This window comes from Bubalus kerabau, chromosome X (assembly GCF_029407905.1).
Source record: "Bubalus kerabau isolate K-KA32 ecotype Philippines breed swamp buffalo chromosome X, PCC_UOA_SB_1v2, whole genome shotgun sequence".
Classification (NCBI taxonomy): domain Eukaryota; kingdom Metazoa; phylum Chordata; class Mammalia; order Artiodactyla; family Bovidae; genus Bubalus; species Bubalus kerabau.
This window is the reverse complement of record NC_073647.1, coordinates 161,078,569-161,095,548: the sequence shown is the minus strand read 5'-3', so window position 1 is coordinate 161,095,548 and position 16,980 is coordinate 161,078,569. Positions and strand designations below refer to the sequence as shown.

Below are 16,980 nucleotides of genomic sequence, written 5' to 3'. Positions count from 1 at the left end.
CAAACTGAGCTACGTTCCAACCAAAAGACAGACTTGCCCGGCAGATGAAAACGGGTACATCAGTAGTGGTTGTTCCATTCCGTGGAGGTGAAGGGGCGCTTGGAAATATCAAAGGTGCTGACTGCCTGCACTCGAGGGGCTTCTTGGGTGCAGGTACCCACCCCCACCTTCTACATCACTCTGCCTGACCCCCCAGATCGTATGTAATTATTTTATATTGTTATGTTAACCATGTTCCCATTATGGCTTGCAACTGTAATGATCTTTTATTTATTTTTTTGTTTGGCTACTGACTGTGAAAACTGATAAACATCTTTCTCAATTGCGATTATGTAACTATTACTCACTTAATACCACTGTCTCATCATCGGTCAACAGGAAAATAATACGATTCTGTATCAACAAAACTGTATCACAAAAAACCATGTAATAGAAAAACCTGTAATCGCTTTTTAAAATCCATATGGCTGTCAGAAGTAAATTGGAATTTTTTGAAACATACAAATGCCCAGGTATTGCTTGCTTTTCTCCAAAGCCCCAGATGTGTTTCTGGTGAGCTGCCACGTTTGAAGACAACTGGACTATATGATGATCTTATACTTTTACCCAGTTTGTTTCACTTTTTCTGTTTCACATTCAGTGCTATTTCATTCAGTTTATGTTTTCCAATTTCTCCATCTCTGTCTTTTTTTTTTGATGTTCTTTCTCAAGTCTTTATCAAGCATAGGAGAAAAACTTTGATATACACATATATAAATAGTGTACTATAATACAATAAATACAATATACCAGTGTATAAATACAATATATATTGTAGAAAACTTGGGAATTTTGGCCTAACTAAAAAATTTGACATTTCGATTCCACTCGTTTGACCTAGTATGAATAGAGTGCTAGATTTCTAATTTTTAAAAAAAATACACATGCAACAGGCAACAAAGGTTGTATAGCACAGGGAACTATAGTCATATCTTATAATAACCTGCAATGGAAAATAATCTCAAAAACAATATATATATGTATAACTGAACCACCTCACTGTGCCCCTGAAACACTGTAAGTCAACTATACCTCAATAAAATATATATAAAGAAAAAGAAATTCTACTGCCATAAAGCCTCTCCTTAGGATTTTCACAACCCAGGAACGTTGACTTTTATGACTAAACAGAAGTCTGCAGAGCTCAGCACCTGTGTAAGAAATCACCCAGACGTCACCATACGACGACCGTATCTCTCTTCTGTTCTCCCAAGAGCCCATTTATGTTCCTGAAAGATATCTGGTCTCCCAGAAGTGCCCCTCTTTTTCTCCCCAAGCCCTATTAAGATGGTATATAAACCCCAGCTTCTAAATGCCTCCTCGAATCGTATTTCCTGTGCAGTGCCTTCTTCTTATGCAGAGAGAAATCTGTATTTTCTCTTGCTGATGTCTTCTGTCCATTTAGTTGACACACCCCCATGCAGAACCTAAGAGCGTACAGGAAGAGGTCCCAGAACATGCCGCCGGGACCTGGTTATTACTACATATTTTAAGCACAGAAGGATGATACCTGGACAGGTTGGGAGGAAACAGTTTCAGTGAAAACAATGAACGCCAGCCCTGTGAGGCGTTTCCTCCTAACAGACCGTAACCAGTGTGTGAACGCAAACCCCCCTTTCACACCGCCTGTGCTTTCCCGCTTCCCTATTAGTACCGCGGCGCCGAGTCCATTCGGTGACACGCACACCATCGCACATCTGCGCTGGCACGTGGCTCTCTGCAGGGACTTACTCATCGTGTGGCACGCCCTTGCGCTCTGAGGTCGCCGCCCCCGCATGCTGGGGCCTGCACTGTCAGCGGCAGAGCACAGGATATGACCTCAGAGCTCTGTCGTGTCTGCACGGGCCTCTCTGCACCCGCTTCCTGGATTCAGGTGCTAAGCCACTCAGTCGTGTGCAACTCTCCGACCCCATGGACTGCAGCCTTCCAGGCTCCCCTGGCCCTGGGACTTCCTAGGCAAGATACTGGAGTGGGTGGCCATGCCCTCCTCCGGGGGATCTTCCCGACCCAGGGATCAAAACCCGCATCTCTTACGTCTCCTGCATTGACAGGCGGGGTCCTTACCACTGAGCCCCCTGGGAAGCCCCTGCACTCGGGAGACAAACTCAAGTACAGAATGATCAGGCTGCAGAGTGGGGCACAACCAGGAGCGTGTCCACACGGCCCTTCTTACCACCAGAAGCACGTCACCAGGGGAAAACCCCAACGCATGAGCTGTTATTTGCGTAGGAAATGGGACAAGAGAGGCTTCCCTCTGCAAGACAAACACCTGCATGAATGGACGTGGGTGCGGAACGAGGGTGACTGGCAGAGGACACCAGAAGAGCTGGATCATGCCCAGGGCACGCACTCGCTCAGCTTCCTTTAACGCATCTGAAATGAACACCGTCAGGGCGGGCAACACAGCCATTCGAGCTCCGGCCCGGCACCTCACCAAGGGAATCTCCTGCTCTGCAGGCTAGAGCCCCAACCCCTGCCCACCCCCCTACCCCGTTCACGATTTTGCTCCAACTGTCTTCACGCAAAGCCAGCAACATGGTCTCCTTGTCACTGCTTGCGCACACACTTGCCAACCTGCAAACACCGTGCTTCCGTGAACAGGGTGGCCGGCGAAGGAAGGGCTGCCTGGAGGTGGAGGCAGGCAGACAGCGGCCTCCTCTTTGAACTCCCGCGGCCACACGATTCAGGAGGTGACGGTCCAGCATCTTGTCTTCTCAGCTGCCAGGATGGGCTGGAAGACAGTGCTCCTGCTGGGAGCCTCCTGGGAGGGACCAGTCTGCCCTGGGGGGTGGGGGTGGGGGTGGGGGGAGGGCGCCTCGCTTCGCCAGGCTGATCAACAGCAACCTGCAGTGGCCCTTCTAGAAGCCGCTTTATCACCTGAAAGGGTCAACATTAAGTGGGGCAGGAGTGGGGACAATTCTTAGGGAAAAGAACCCATCTGTATGGAACCTGTAGCGGGACGCTGAGCCCATGGACACGCACGCATCCTGACGTAAGAAGCAGAGCCGCTCGGCCCCCAGCCCCTGCCCTGCCAGCCCTGCGGCTTCAGCTCCAACTCTGCGGCTTAGCAGCTGGCCTGCGTCCACTACTGAGCTGAACTTGCCGTGTATGGGAATCATTGTCCCTCACTGACACTCAATGATGCTTATGGCTGCAATGTAAAACAAAAAAAAAATTTGGTCTTTGCCCCCGGTATCCGCCAGGCTTCTCTGTTCATGGGATTCTCCAGGCCAGAATACTGGAGTGGGCAGCGGGTAGCCAGTCCCTTCTTTAGGGGAATCTCCCTGACCCAGGGATGAAACCTGGGTCTCATACATGGCAGGCAGATTCTTTACCGTCTGAGCCACAGGGAAGCCCTACTTTAACTTTCCTGCACAGAGGTCCTAAAACCCTTGACATGTCCTGGGCAGTGAGCACATTTTCCGCGTCATTCATACTAATCCCCTTTCAAGCATGCCTGAGTATCTGGTCCCTAGATGGACGCAGGATGCGCGGGGTGGTGGTGGGGGGGGGGAGGTTGTTGATTGGCTCCTGGTTGTGTCCCACCCCAAGGCGTGATTGGAGGGCTGCCACTTGTAGCCCACCCCCTCATCTCCATGGCCAGCAAAGGATGCATTTATTTACCAAGAGCCGCTGAATTAACTGCTGGCAATGGAGCCTCCACAAAGCCCCTGGAAAACGAGGCCCTTGGCACTGAAGGCAGGCGGGTGCTGGAGGCTGGCGCACCCAGTGGGCCTGCGTGCTCCCGCAGCCCAGCCACCCACCCCTCAGCCCACACAGCTCCCCACTGTAGGGATCCTGGGCTGTATTTATATCACGTATGTGGCTGCACTACGTCTTGGCTGCGGCAGGCAGAAGCTTCACTCTTTAGCTATGGCATGCAGACTCCTAACGATGGTGCCGGGGGATCTAGTTCCGTGAGCAGGCATAGAACGCAGGGCCCCTGCACTGAGAGCCCAGAGTCTTACTACTGGGCCTCCAGTGCAGTTGCCTTCTCAAGGTAAACCACTGAAGGCAAGCACAGTGTCTTCCTGAGTTCTGAGGCGTTCTAGTGAATTACAGCTGCCGAGGTAGGGGGCTCTGTGGGATCCCCAAGCTTGTGGTCGGCCGGGGAGAAGTGTGAGTGGCTGCGAGGCCTCCGCTGGTGGCTGGCGTGTGAAGTGGGGGCCGTCCCTGGGAGCTGAGCCCGTAAGCCGGGGTCTGCACCGACTCCAGGGGAGCTCCTGTCCTAGGTATATTGAATCGTGGGAGGTCCAGTGCGGGTCTGAGATCAGGCACAGGCTGGGGCTGGGATTCGTGGTGGTGGTTCTGTGTTTCGATTGCCCTTATAAGCTGAATGCAGCAAGTCAGGTCCTGAACCCCAAAAGCAGGTCATTCAAGAACGCTCCCCCATCTCCTGCCTCTGGAGACCGGTTTTGGAGTAACAGTCCTGAGGCTCTGATTTCTGTGGCACCAGGCTGGGTCCCATCACCGGCTCACTGGGTAGTGGGAGGCCACAGCGGTGAGAAGACCTTCCAGGGAAACGCTCTTCCCTGCACGGGTTCCCCACAAGGCACCTGAACCAGGATCCTGGAACCAGCTGGGAAGGCCGTCACCCCAGTGGATACACGCCCTGCCTGGCGGGGACACCCCGGGGTCACCAGGAGCCACGCCTCTGGAGAAGCCCCCGGACGCTGCGGAATGCGCCCCTGCGGATGGCAGAGGCTCCGCCCCGGTGCGCCATGACGCACCACTGCTCACCGCCAGCCTCTCCCAGACTCAGACACCTCCTCCGCTCCCCACGGGGCACCCTGCGTGATGCAGGTGGAGCTCCTCTGGCGGCCCTTTCCAGCGGGAGAAACACACAGAAGCCTGGCGACCGCTCAGTGAAAACCAAGCGCCCCGGCGCACACCAGCTCGGCAGTGACAAAGTATTACCGAGAAGCGCGCGGGCAGAGCGGCGGTGAGGGGGGCTGACAGACGTCAGAATCGCCGAACTGAACTGCGCGTCCGCGTCCGGGTCTGCGCGTCACAAACGAGGACGCCCGACTCCCGTGTCTCCAAAGGCCCCTCTTCCCCACTTAGTGCCCGTAGGCCGCGCTTGGTCAGCTCTAGACGCTCTGGGAGCCCCCCGGGCGCCCCGTGCAGTTCGGTCTGGTGGATCTCTCCAGCCGGGAGTCTCAGGGCCTCCGCGCTGCCCCCCACGATGTGCAGGGCCCTCCCCGGGCACGGCGCTCCCGCTGCCTGCAGAGCCCTGGCCTCGAGTCTCAGGAGCCGCGCAGCAGCCGTCCGCCTGGACACGGAGAGGCCCCGACCTGCACCGGGTGTCTCCCCCGTTCCCAGCCACGCCGCGTACCTTGCCCGCGGGAGGAGCCGGAGAAAAGCGGCGCGCGCAGGCCAGGAAGATGTCGGGCTCAGGCTTCCCCCTCCGCACCTCGGGGTCATCGCCCAGCACCACGTGGTGGAAGAGGCCGAAGAAGTCCTGGTGGCGGCTGGTCTTCAGCTGGAAGGACGCCGTCCCCGAGCTGGTGGCCACGGCGCAGGGCACATCGTGCTTCCGCAGGTGGCGGATCAGCTTCTCCACGCCTGGGTAGGGGGCGGGGGGTGGAGGAAGGGGGACCGTCAGGGATGGGGGGGGTGTGTGTGCAGGCCTGGGGGCGGGCAACGCTGGGCCAGCCCCGTTCCCCCCAGCCTGCAGCCTCCTCTGATCTCACTGCTGTCCTCACAGGGCGGGGATGTCAGCACGGAGACATCTGCACTCAGCACCGACATGGAAAAGCAGTTCAGGGCTCGGCGATGGCCTTTCCCAGAGGATCAGAGGCGACTACTGGGATGGCTGGTGCTCTGCTTGCCGCGCCGGTCAGAGCAAGGGCCCCCTGACGGCTGAGCGGGTCAAGAATCCACCTGAACGGTATCTGCGTACAATAGCTAGGACGTGGAAACAACCTAGATGTCCATGCACTGATGAATGGATAAAGAAGCCGTGGTACATGTATACAGTGGAATATTACTCATACATAAAAGGGAACACATTTTAGTCAGTTCTGATGAGGTGGATGAACCTGGAGTCTTTTATACAGAGTGAAGTTAAGTCAGAAACAGATACACCATTACGTATACTAACACATATATTTGGACTCTAGAAAGATGGTGCTTACTGTATATTAAAACATATGTGGACTCTACAAAGATGGTGCTTGCCATATATTAACACATACATGTGGACTCTAGAAAGACGGTGCTTACCGTGTATTAACACATATATGTGGACTCTAAGATGGTGCTTGCCATATATTAACATGTATGTGGACTCTAGAAAGATAGTGCTTACCGTGTATTAACACATATATGTGGACTCTAGAAAGACGGTGCTTGCCATATATTAACACATATATGTGGACTCTAGAAAGATAGTGCTTACCGTATATTAACACATACATGTGGACTCTAGAAAGACGGTGCTGATGAGCCTACTTGCAGGGCAGCAAAGCAGACGCAGACACAGAGAACAGGCTTGTGGACACAGTGTGGGAAGGAGAGGGTGGGACGAATGGAGAGAGCAGCATGGAGACACATACATTACCTTATGTAAAACAAGACAGTCAGGGGAATTCGCTGTATGACTCACAGAGCTCAAACTGGGGCTCTGTGACAACCTGGAGGGGAGGACAGGGTGGGAGGTGGGAGGGGGTTCAAGAGGGAGGGGACACACGTACACCTGTGACTGATCCATGTTGATGTAAGGCGGGAATGAAAACAATGCTGTAAAGCAATTATCCTTCAATTAAAAATAATAAATTAAAAAAAAATAAAAGAATCCACCTGCAATGCAGGAGATGCTGGTTCGATCCCTGGGTTGGGAAGATCCCCTGAAGGGGGAGAACAGCAACCCACTGCGGTATTCTTGCCTGGGAAATCCCATGGACAGAGAAATCGCCTGGTGGGCCACAGTCCGTGAGGTCTCAAAGAGTGGTACACGACTGAGGAACTAAAGCTCTACCACTATCAGAGCAAAGCCGGGCAGCTGCCAAGAAATGTGACAATGTAGAGGACGTGCACAAGTTCTTCTTGAAGGGGAAAGTTCTTTGGAAGAGAGTTCTTTGACAGCTCACTCGGGAACATAGCGATAACATAACTAGCCCTAGATCCATGGGAAAGAGACTGAATCTGTAGCTAAGAACCGTCCCAGACCTGGCACCGCACGCCCTCGCTGGTGAACTTAACAAACATCCCAGGAAGAAACAATACCAATTCTAAGGAAACCTCAGAAAATCACAGGGAACACTTATTTCCCAACTCGTTTTTTTGAGACTGGCACTTTTCTGATACGGAAGCTGGAGAAAAGCATACAAAAAACTACAGACCCGTATGTCTTGTGAACACGCACACTTAACCTCACACTGAAGCCAACTTACAACCACTATGAAAGTACCCTACTTGAAGAGTTGCTATGGGGTTGGAACCTGTTATCTGAAAATATTAAAAAGCCACACTATTTAATTAGCTTGCAACAACTAATGACCAATAGTAGAATTACATTAGCTAAATTTCCATAAAAAACCTTCATGGAACTGGTGAATTAAAAGGATGAAAGAATGCCTATGACAAATATACATCCAATAATCACCTCGGTCTGGATATGGTGATTAAAGCTGAGTATCAACATGACTTGCATTAAAACAAAAGGTTCAAGTTGTATGACCCAACAGTAAACCAGCATACTAAATACTGGAGCATATTTAAATATATGCTTCCTCTAAAACCTACTGGAAAAAGAAAATTTTGCTGGAAGAGTCCTCTGATGCTATTGATTATAAAAATTTAAATATGGTTGATCTCACTTTAGCTTATACTTTAAGTATTTCTAGTTCTGTGACTATTTTGTAATGCACTAACTTAATGGGGCAATACTAACCAAAGTAAATACACACCAGCAAGCCTACACTGGAAAAGAGAGTCAACATTTTTATCCATAGGGGAATGAATGAAACAGTTTTTGGATGACTGTTAAATTTTTTTTTAAGATCTGTTGCTTTTATTTATGTATTTATTTTTGGCTGTACCGGGTCTTAGTCACGGCGCGTAGGATCTCCGTTGCAGTGTCCAGGCTTCCTCCCTAGCTGCGATGCGCGGGTTTAGTTGGCCCATGGCATGTGGGAACTTACTTCCCAGACCAGGGAGCAAACCCATGGCCCCTGTACTGGAAGGTGGATTCCTAACCACTGGAACCCCAGGGGAGTCTGGGAAAGACTCCTTTTAAATCAGACGAGCTCCGTGAAGATGTCTGAGATGGTTACAAACATGAGCCAGAGTCAGGGAGGCTGACCACAGCCCGTGGCAAGCAGCCCCGTCTCTGGGGCTCGGTTCTGTCCTGGGATACAGCGATGATTAGCGTTCCAGGTGGTGACGCTATGAGGGAATGCCTGTAAAACACACCACCCGTAAAACCACACACAGCAAGGCAAGGCCCCACGAGATGGTAGAAGCCACGGTCACCACCAATCCATCAAATTCAGGTTACTCGTCAATCATTCAAATCTCCTGATATTAACATTACTACTGCCCGATTGCTTCAAAAACTTTTGTGTCCTTTAAATACCGTACGCTGACTTTTTCTTAGTCTCTCTGCGAAGTAAAAGACTAGAAACATGACGGGACTTCTGTCCTTCACAGAAGCTCATTAATTAGGTACATAAATGAAACCCAGCCAGCAGACAGCTGGTAGCCTCGGGGTGCTCAAGTGGGTTTCAGGGCTGGGCACAGACAGATTGCTCTTGCTACAAAGAATGAGCATTCCCAGGACTGATCTACAGGGAAGGAAAGAACTGTCAAAGATCAGCGATGCTGAGAGGTGAGTGTTTCTGCCTGACTTCATCCGAGAGGCTTCGGGCTGGTGAGGAGAGACACAGAGGCTGCCAGGAAAGTGGGTCTGCACACGGAAGAGCCAGGAAGGTGGTTCTGCACACGGACGTGTGCAGAGAAGGTTGACAGGGGACACGGGTTCTTTCAGCTGCTGCCCTGAAATTCAGGTGCTGGGTGGCTGTATCCAGCAGCCCCCCGTCTAGCTCAGGCGTCCTCTGTGACACTTCACCTGAACCCGCAGATGCGTTGTGGTTGGGAGCGGAAAGGACCCAGGGCGGGGGGACGACACCACTCAGGGACGGGCTCAGCACACGGGGACCGCGGAGCAGCCGCCAAGTCTAGAGTCCTGCGGGGAGGCGCAGGCGGGCGGCAGAGTGGGGGCTCGGTTGATGGAACCACCCGGAGAGAGAGCAGACACCACGCCGTCCTGGCATAGGGTTTGCCGCAAGCCGGCTGCCCCGCCCAGACCTGCGACCCGAGCATTCCTGGACACGAGGCTCGGTCCCTCCTCCTCGCAGCCCGCAGGGTGGAAGGGAGACCCCTTCTCCTAGACAGTGACAGTGCCCCTGCCTGGGAGGCAACAGGCTGGCACCGGCGTGGCACAGGTCACAGGGGGTGCCTTCAAGGGCGGTGGGTCCAGTGGAGGGCCCCGAAAGAGACGTCAGGGTGTTCTGAACATGAACTCACCTGGGACGTGGGTCTGAGCAGAGGTGAAGGTCCTCACCCTTGGGGTTTCTGAATGTGAACTGAGCTGGAATAATGAGGGTCTGAGCAGAGGTGAGGTCCTCACCCCTGGGGTTTCTGACCGTGAACTGACCTGGGATGAGGAGGGTCTGTGCGGAGGTGAAGGTCCTCACCCCTGGGATTTCTGACCGTGAGCTGACCTAAGACAATGAGGGTTTGTGCAGAGGTGAGGTCCTCCCCCCTGGGGTTTCTGACCGTGAACTGACCTGGGATGAGTAGGGTCTGTGCAGAGGTGATGAAGGACATTCAGAATGAGATCAGCATGGATTTAGGGTCAGCCCTAAACTCTGTGGGAGTTCCCAGTTGGCTCAGCGGTAAAGAATCTGCCTGCCAACGCAGGAGACACAGGGGATTCAGGTTGGATCCCTGGGTTGGGAAGATTTCCCTGAAGAAGAAAATGCCAACCCACTGCAGTATTTTTGCCTGGAGAATCCCATTGACAGAGGAGCCTGGCGGGCTATGGTCTGTGTAGGTCGATAAATGAGAGCCGTATGCGCCTGAGCAACGCACACATGCACGCTCAGCCCAGTGACGTCTGCCTTCCTCTGCGCCGGCTGCTGTCGTGCAGCCCCAGTGGCCTGGCTGGTGTGTAAACACGGAAATCTGTTTCTCACAGGTCTGCAGGCTGCAACCGAGACCACGGCGGCCACATACCCAGGGTCTCCTGAGGGGGCCCTCTTCCTGGCTCACGGCCACCTGCCCCGTGTCCTGGTGTGGGGGGTGGAGCGAGCTCTGAGGGGCCTCTCACTGAAGGGCGCTAATCCCATTCCTGGGGTGCCACCTTGATGATCTCACCACCCCGCCATCAGGTCACCTCCAAATACAGTAACACTGTGGGTCAGGACTTCAACTACATGACCTCGGAGAGACCCACAGGCATTCGTAACAGCAACTGGGGCCTCACAAGAGAAAGGGCAATGGGCACAGAGGAGAAGCCACGTGGAGACGGAGGGAGGCGGCCACCAGCCCAGGGACGGACGCCTGGAGCCACCAGAGGCTGGAAGAGGCGGGGCGGACCCTCCCCTGGAGCCTCTGGAGGAACCTCAGCCCTGGGACGACTTGACCTCAGAACAGGACTTGACTTGAAAACAAGATCTTTGCAGATGAGAAGTAAAGCATTCTGAAATGAGGTCACTTGGATGAGGGTGGCCCTAAATCCCACGATATGCCCCTGTAAGACACAGAAGAGACACATGGACACAGAGGAGAAGCCACGTGGAGACGGAGCCACAGACACGAGGGAGGCGGCCACCACCAGCCGAGGGATGGACGCCTGGAGCCCCAGAGGCTGCAAGAGGCAGGGAGGAGCCTCCCCTGGAGCCCCTGCAGGCACTGTGGGCCTGCCCACACCCTGACCTCAGCCTTCCGGCCTCCAGGACTGTGCCTACATACATTTCTGTTGTCCCAGGACACCACGTCAGTCAGTCATTGGTACATCAGCCACAGGAAACTGATGAAACGGACCCAAGGTAGGAGCTTGAGGTGGAGACTAGAAACAGGGGGCTGTGATTATGAGAAGGAATCATAGTTCATGACTGCAAATACAAACATGTGCTGGCAAAATTTTGACAAATGGTTAGCCCTCAAGCATAGAGCTCAGGAAAGAAAGAGGAGACACCCAGACACACACAGGAACAACAGGGGAGTACCGGTTCTCGGCAGCAGTAGGGAGAAGCCCCAGGAATCTCCAGCTGCCACCTCGGACCCCAAGACCAGGTCTCTCCGCTGGAATGACGGCCAGGAGGTGCAAGGGGGCAGCAACTTACAGGACCAGGTTCTCAGAGCAGGGGTCCAGATGACGGGGACAGAGTGAAGGGACAAAGCAGGCGATCAGACAGTTAGCCCTATGAGGCAACTGGAAGCACAAAAAATATGGGAGACCCTGTAAGTTAAATGATCACCCAAGAAAGGAGAGCTGCTTAACCACAAAACCAAGCAGGCTTCGCTCAGTTCAGTCGCTCAGTTGTATCCGACTCTTTGCGATCCCCTGGACTGCAGCACGCCAGCTTCCCTGTCCATCACCAACTCCCAGAGTTTACTCAAACCCATGTCCATCGAGTGGGTGATGCCATCCAACCACCTCACCCTCTGCCGTCCCCTTCTCCCGCCTTCAATCTTTGCCAGCATCAGGGTCTCTTCCAGGAGTCAGTTCTTCGCATTAGGTGGCCAAAGGATTGGAGCTTAGCAGCAAAACCACGCAACGGAAAGCAGGAGACTTGCCCCCAAACAATAAAAGGGCGGTGTGGCATGAGACCCACACCCCGCCCAGTGAGCTCAGTGACTTAGTCATGCTCTGCCCACATGAAAAAACAACTCTGTGAAATAGCTTGACCATGCAAGACGAGAAAACTCCCCTGCCCAGCGTGGAGGAGGAGCTGATGATGGAAGCGTGACATCTACTCAAGAATGAGGAAAAAGGTGGTCTTCTCCTCCTCCCAATTTTTTTTTTTTGATTATAAAACTGTGGCCAGCCAAGTTCTCGGGGCGTGGCAAGTCTTGTCCACCTGCTTTTGAGCCTCACAGGCGTCTTATTCTCATTAGCCATGTCTTATCTACCACTTTGCTCTCTCTGAATTCCTCTGTGCTGAGACAGAAAGGACTACGGTACCGGAGCTCTTCGGAGCCGCCCTGAAACAACATCCCAACTGTTGCTCTGATACCTCTGCCCCTTCAAAGGGCACCCTGAGCAATGCCTGGATTCTAACATCATTGCGGATTTCTCATCTGTTGCTTCGGAATGGCATGACCACAGGCTACGAGCTCACATTCCAGGGCAGATAAAGGGGATAACCTCCTGCTGACTCACCCTGAGGGCCACTCTCCTTTCAACTGTGGTGTCTGACTCTTTGCAACCCCCTGGACTGTAGCCTACCAGGCTCCTCTGTCCCTGGGATTCTCCAGGCAAGAACACTGGAGCGGGTAGTCATTCCCTGGGGATCTTCCTAATCCACGGATCAAACCTGAGTCTCTTTCATCTCCTACAATGGCAGGGGGGATTCTTCACCACTGGCACCACCTCAAGGGTGGATCTTTCTGACCCAGGGATCCCGCATTGCAGGCAGGTTCGTTTACAGTCTGAGCCGCCAGGGAAGCCCCCCTCAAGAGTGGGGTGGGTGGCGCGGGGCACGGCACAGCCTGGAAGGGGACTCTCCTATGAGTCGTCATTGCCTTTGAGGGGCCTGTTCTCCAAATCCTGCTCTGTGAACAGGGCAGCTCTGCTCGCCGGACCCCTGCCAGTCAGAGGCCAGCTCTGAGCATCTCTGGGCAGCTTACTTAAACCTCGCAGGACTGCAGAACATCAGCTGGAAAGTGGCAGGTGCTACAATGACCCGAGGCTGACACGCAGGCACAAGTAAGAACACACGGAGGGCCTGACTCTCAGCTAGTCCCCGACGCGCCTCAGGCTCATAAAGGACACTCACCTCATATACAAGCCAAAACAAAAAAAAGAGTTCTCACTTGCTTAACATCTGTCTCTTCCTATAAAAGTTGCCAAGCAATGTAATTCAAATATTTCAGGATTTTCATTCTATGCATCAACTGTTTACTTGCTTTGGATGTTGGTGAATTTTTTTTTTAATTCCTCTAAGGGATGTGTGTGTGTATGCACACATCACAGAGGTATCCTAAGAAATGGTCTAGAAGGAGACACCCTGAGTGGCTCAACAGTGTGCGCATGCTAAGCCAATTCAGTCGTGTCTGACTCGTTCTGAACCCGTGGACTGTGGCTTGCCAGGCTCCTCTGTCTGTGGGATTCTCCAGGAAAGAATCCTGGAGTGGGTTGCCATGCCCTCCTCCAGGGGATCTTCCCGACCCAGGGATCGAACCTGGCAGGAAGGTTCTTTACCACTAGCACCACCTGGGAATCCCTGTGCAACAGTAAGTAATGGGGCTTCCCAGGTGGCTCAGCTGGTAAAGAGTCCGCCTGCAATGCGGGAGACCTGGGTTCGATCCCTGGGTTGGGAAGATTCCCTGGAGAAGGGAAAGGCTACCCACTCCCGTATTCTGGCCTGAAGAATTCCAAGGACTATATAGTGTGTGGTTTAAAAAAGAGTCAGACACGACTGAGCGACTGAACTGAACAGATCTTATAAGACCTGAAATTTATTTGTATAAAAGAAAAAAAGATGACATTTTAGTCAGCTTTACGACTGGATGGACATGAGTTTGAGCAAGCTCAGGGAGATGGTGACGGTCAAGGAGGCCTGGTGTGCTGCACTCCATGAGGTCACATAGAGTTGGACAGGACTGAGCGACCGGGCCCGGGGTGCCCCCCAGGGAAAGCGCTGCCCGCTGGGTGGCTGTACTGTAGTCTTCGGGGCGCTCGCGAGAGGAGCGTCAGTGAACCCCGAGCCTGTCCTGGCGTGAGTGACTTCCGAGCCCTGGCGAGGACCTGTCCAGGTCAGGCCTGTCTCTACCTGGGACCTGTCCCACGGGCAACACCCAGGCGACACTCCACGGTGGAGGTGGACCTGCGTTCCTGAGGGGCCCATGTCACGGGGCAGTGCATCTGGGCCAGCAGTCCTGGGTGGGGCCTTGTCCCCGTCCCTTCCACGGGCCCCGAAGTCACGTCCTGGGCTTTTCCGTAGGAAATCCCCAACCCCCACCCCCAGGGAAAAAGAGCAGGAAAAGCAAAGAGCCACGGCAACAGGAGACCTTCTTGGGGGTTTCACACCATTAAAAACCACCGACTTTATTTACTGGCCTTCTGAACCAACTTACTCCTGCTTAAATGATGCCAAAACACATTACCGTCATACATCTCCAAGAACCCGTGACTGAAGCAATCTTCTCCACAATACGGGTGGAGGTGGACTTTCCTAGTGGTCCAGGGGTGACAAACCCACCTGCCAACACAGCGGTCAGGAGTTCCACCCCTGGCTGGGGAAGAAAGACCCCACAGGCTGTGAGACATGCCGTAGAGCTCATTCTCAACAAGAGAAGCGACACCGCAGTGAGACTCTCACACAGCACAATCAGCAGCCTCTGCTCGCCTCCGCTAGACAAAGCCCACACGCAGCAACAAAGACCTAGTGTAGCCAAAACTAAAGAGATCATTTTTTTAATTAAAAAACAATAATTAAAAAGAAAAATACACTGGAGGTTACCAGCACCCTTCATGGGGAACACTGTTCTGATGGTTTCCTTACATTCCATGTCAAAATTTTTCCTATGTAAAACCACATACATTTCAATATTTCTTTTTTTTTTTGGTCAAAAATTTTTGCCACAGTTAAGATGTCTATTCTCAGAAAATAATTAGAGCTTTGGCTGACTTACATTCTATGTTTCATCACTAAGGGATGTGGTAAATGCTTACAGGACATACTGGACAAAAGTACTTCTGTCCTGATGGCAGGAAGGGACAGTTAGGGAGTTTGGGATGGATGTGTACACACTGCTGTGTTTAACATGGAGAACCAACAAGGACCTGCTGTCCAGCACAGGGAACTCTGCTCAATCCTCTGTGATTACCTTATGGTTTCCAGAGGGGAGGATGGGGGAAGAGATAGTCAGGGAGTTTGGGATGGACATGGACACACTGCTGTGTTTAACATGAAGAACCAAGGACCTGCTGTCCAGCACAGGGAACTCTGCTCGATGTCATGTGGCAGCCTGGGTGGGAGGGACGTTTGGGGGGCATGGATACATGTACATGTACGGCTAAGTGCCTTCACTGTCCGCCTGAAACCAACACAACAGTGTTAATCAGCTATACCTCAATAAAAAATAAAAAGTTAAAAAAAAAAAAAAAGTACTTCCCTCCTAGAACATCCACGGCCGATTTTAAAGAGAGGTGTCCACAGCTCATGAGGAGGGAATCAAGCCACTCATGCCTAGCCTCCAAGCCGCACAGGCCAGCCCGACCCTCCGTGAGGCGGGAGCCAGGCAGAGCCGCCCTCACCTCATAATCAGGGGCCGGTCACCCTGGTGACGGCCCAGGCCGACCTCCCGCATCACTATGGCAGGGTCTGTTTCCCGGGCAACCTGCCCTCCCTTCCGCACTAAGGACCGGCCGGGCCACAGCGCTCACCTGAAGGCAGAGCCGCATCGTCAGAATGAAGGACGTCTGTGTGAGTCGCTCAGTCGTGTCCGACTCTCTGCGACTCCGTGGACTACAGCCCGCCTGTCCATGGAGATTCTGCAAGCAAGGATGCTGGAGTGGGCTGCCATTTCCTTGTGCAAAATGAAGGACGTGGAATTCATAAAACACCCTCTCTACAGACAGGCTCCTTCCTCTCATGGGCTCAAGGTGCCTTCCCCAGCTGGAAATGCCCCCCCGCCCCCACCAGAAAACACCTGCAGAGGGAAGAGAAACGGAAGTCAAGGCTCCACCTCGATCATCCTGAGCTGCGTGATGGAGTCAAAGCGGCAAGGGGACAAGAGGAACACCTGGATCTGGACAGAGGGCAGTGGTCTGTTCCTGGCTACCGTCACCACTCCGTGGACTCCAGGCCCGGGAGGCTGCCTTTCCGGTGGGGCTCGGCTTTGGCTCACATAAAAGAGCTGCTGGGAGGGAGGCAGCACAGATGGCAACTCGGGGGTGCAGCACGCCTCTCTGAGTAGGAACTAGATCTCTGTCCTTACTGTGTCTGTGACTGGCATGTGATGTACGCAGAGACAAGAGTCTTCCAGACGACTTCAGCAGGACTAAACCGTCTAGGAAGAACAAGTTCTTATCTCATTTCTACGCTGGAGCTGGTTTTGGGGTTCAGTTCTCTTCAGTGATTACCCAGGATGAGGTATCATTTAAATAATATCTGGTCACTGGGAAAGCCAAGATGAGGATACTACATGGACTGGATCACCAAACAGACTTCATAATATAGACTTGATGGCATTCCAGCCAAACTACCAGGCTAGCTGCATAAGACATCGTTTTCTTGGAATTGTAGTGGAATATATCTCAAGTATGGGCTTCCCTGGTGGCTCAATGGGAAAGAATCTGCCTGCCAAGCTGGAGACATGGATTGGATCCCTGGGTTGGGAAGGTCTCCTGGAGAAGGAAATGGCAACCCACTCCAGTGTTCCTGCCTGGGCAGGCCCATCGACAGAGAAGCCCGGTGGGTTATAATCCAGGCGGGTATCCAAGAGTCGGATACAGCTTAGTGCCTAAACCACTACCATCATGTCTCAAGTATATCTTAGGGGAAAAAAAACACAAAAATTCTGGAAGGAAAACCACTTGAAAGGCTTGGGTGGATAAAGAAGAAAGAGGAGATTTGCGTGCCTAAACCATCAAGGGTGCTTTGTATGTTAAACAATACAAGAGACTCCCTGTCAAATATGAACAATATAGACTTAGCTGGATTAGTGAAGAAAAAAAAACAACCAGGCTTATAAATACAATCAGAA

At 52.7% G+C, this 16,980-nt stretch overlaps 1 protein-coding gene across 3 annotated transcripts in view; it reads right to left on the bottom strand.

The window, feature by feature from the left end:
* Window positions 1-16,980, bottom strand: part of PUDP (pseudouridine 5'-phosphatase) — a 64,598-nt gene that overhangs the window by 13,149 nt on the left and 34,469 nt on the right. The window contains exon 3 of one of the 3 annotated variants that reach the window (XM_055563021.1): window positions 15,659-15,801. The exons of 1 other annotated variant lie outside the window; for it this stretch is intronic. In XM_055563021.1, coding sequence (XP_055418996.1) covers window positions 15,659-15,801 — 143 coding nt within the window. Of the gene's footprint in view, window positions 1-5,374; window positions 5,605-15,658; window positions 15,802-16,980 lie in introns of all 3 variants that reach the window. One more of the 3 variants, XM_055563018.1, reaches the window with a different exon arrangement.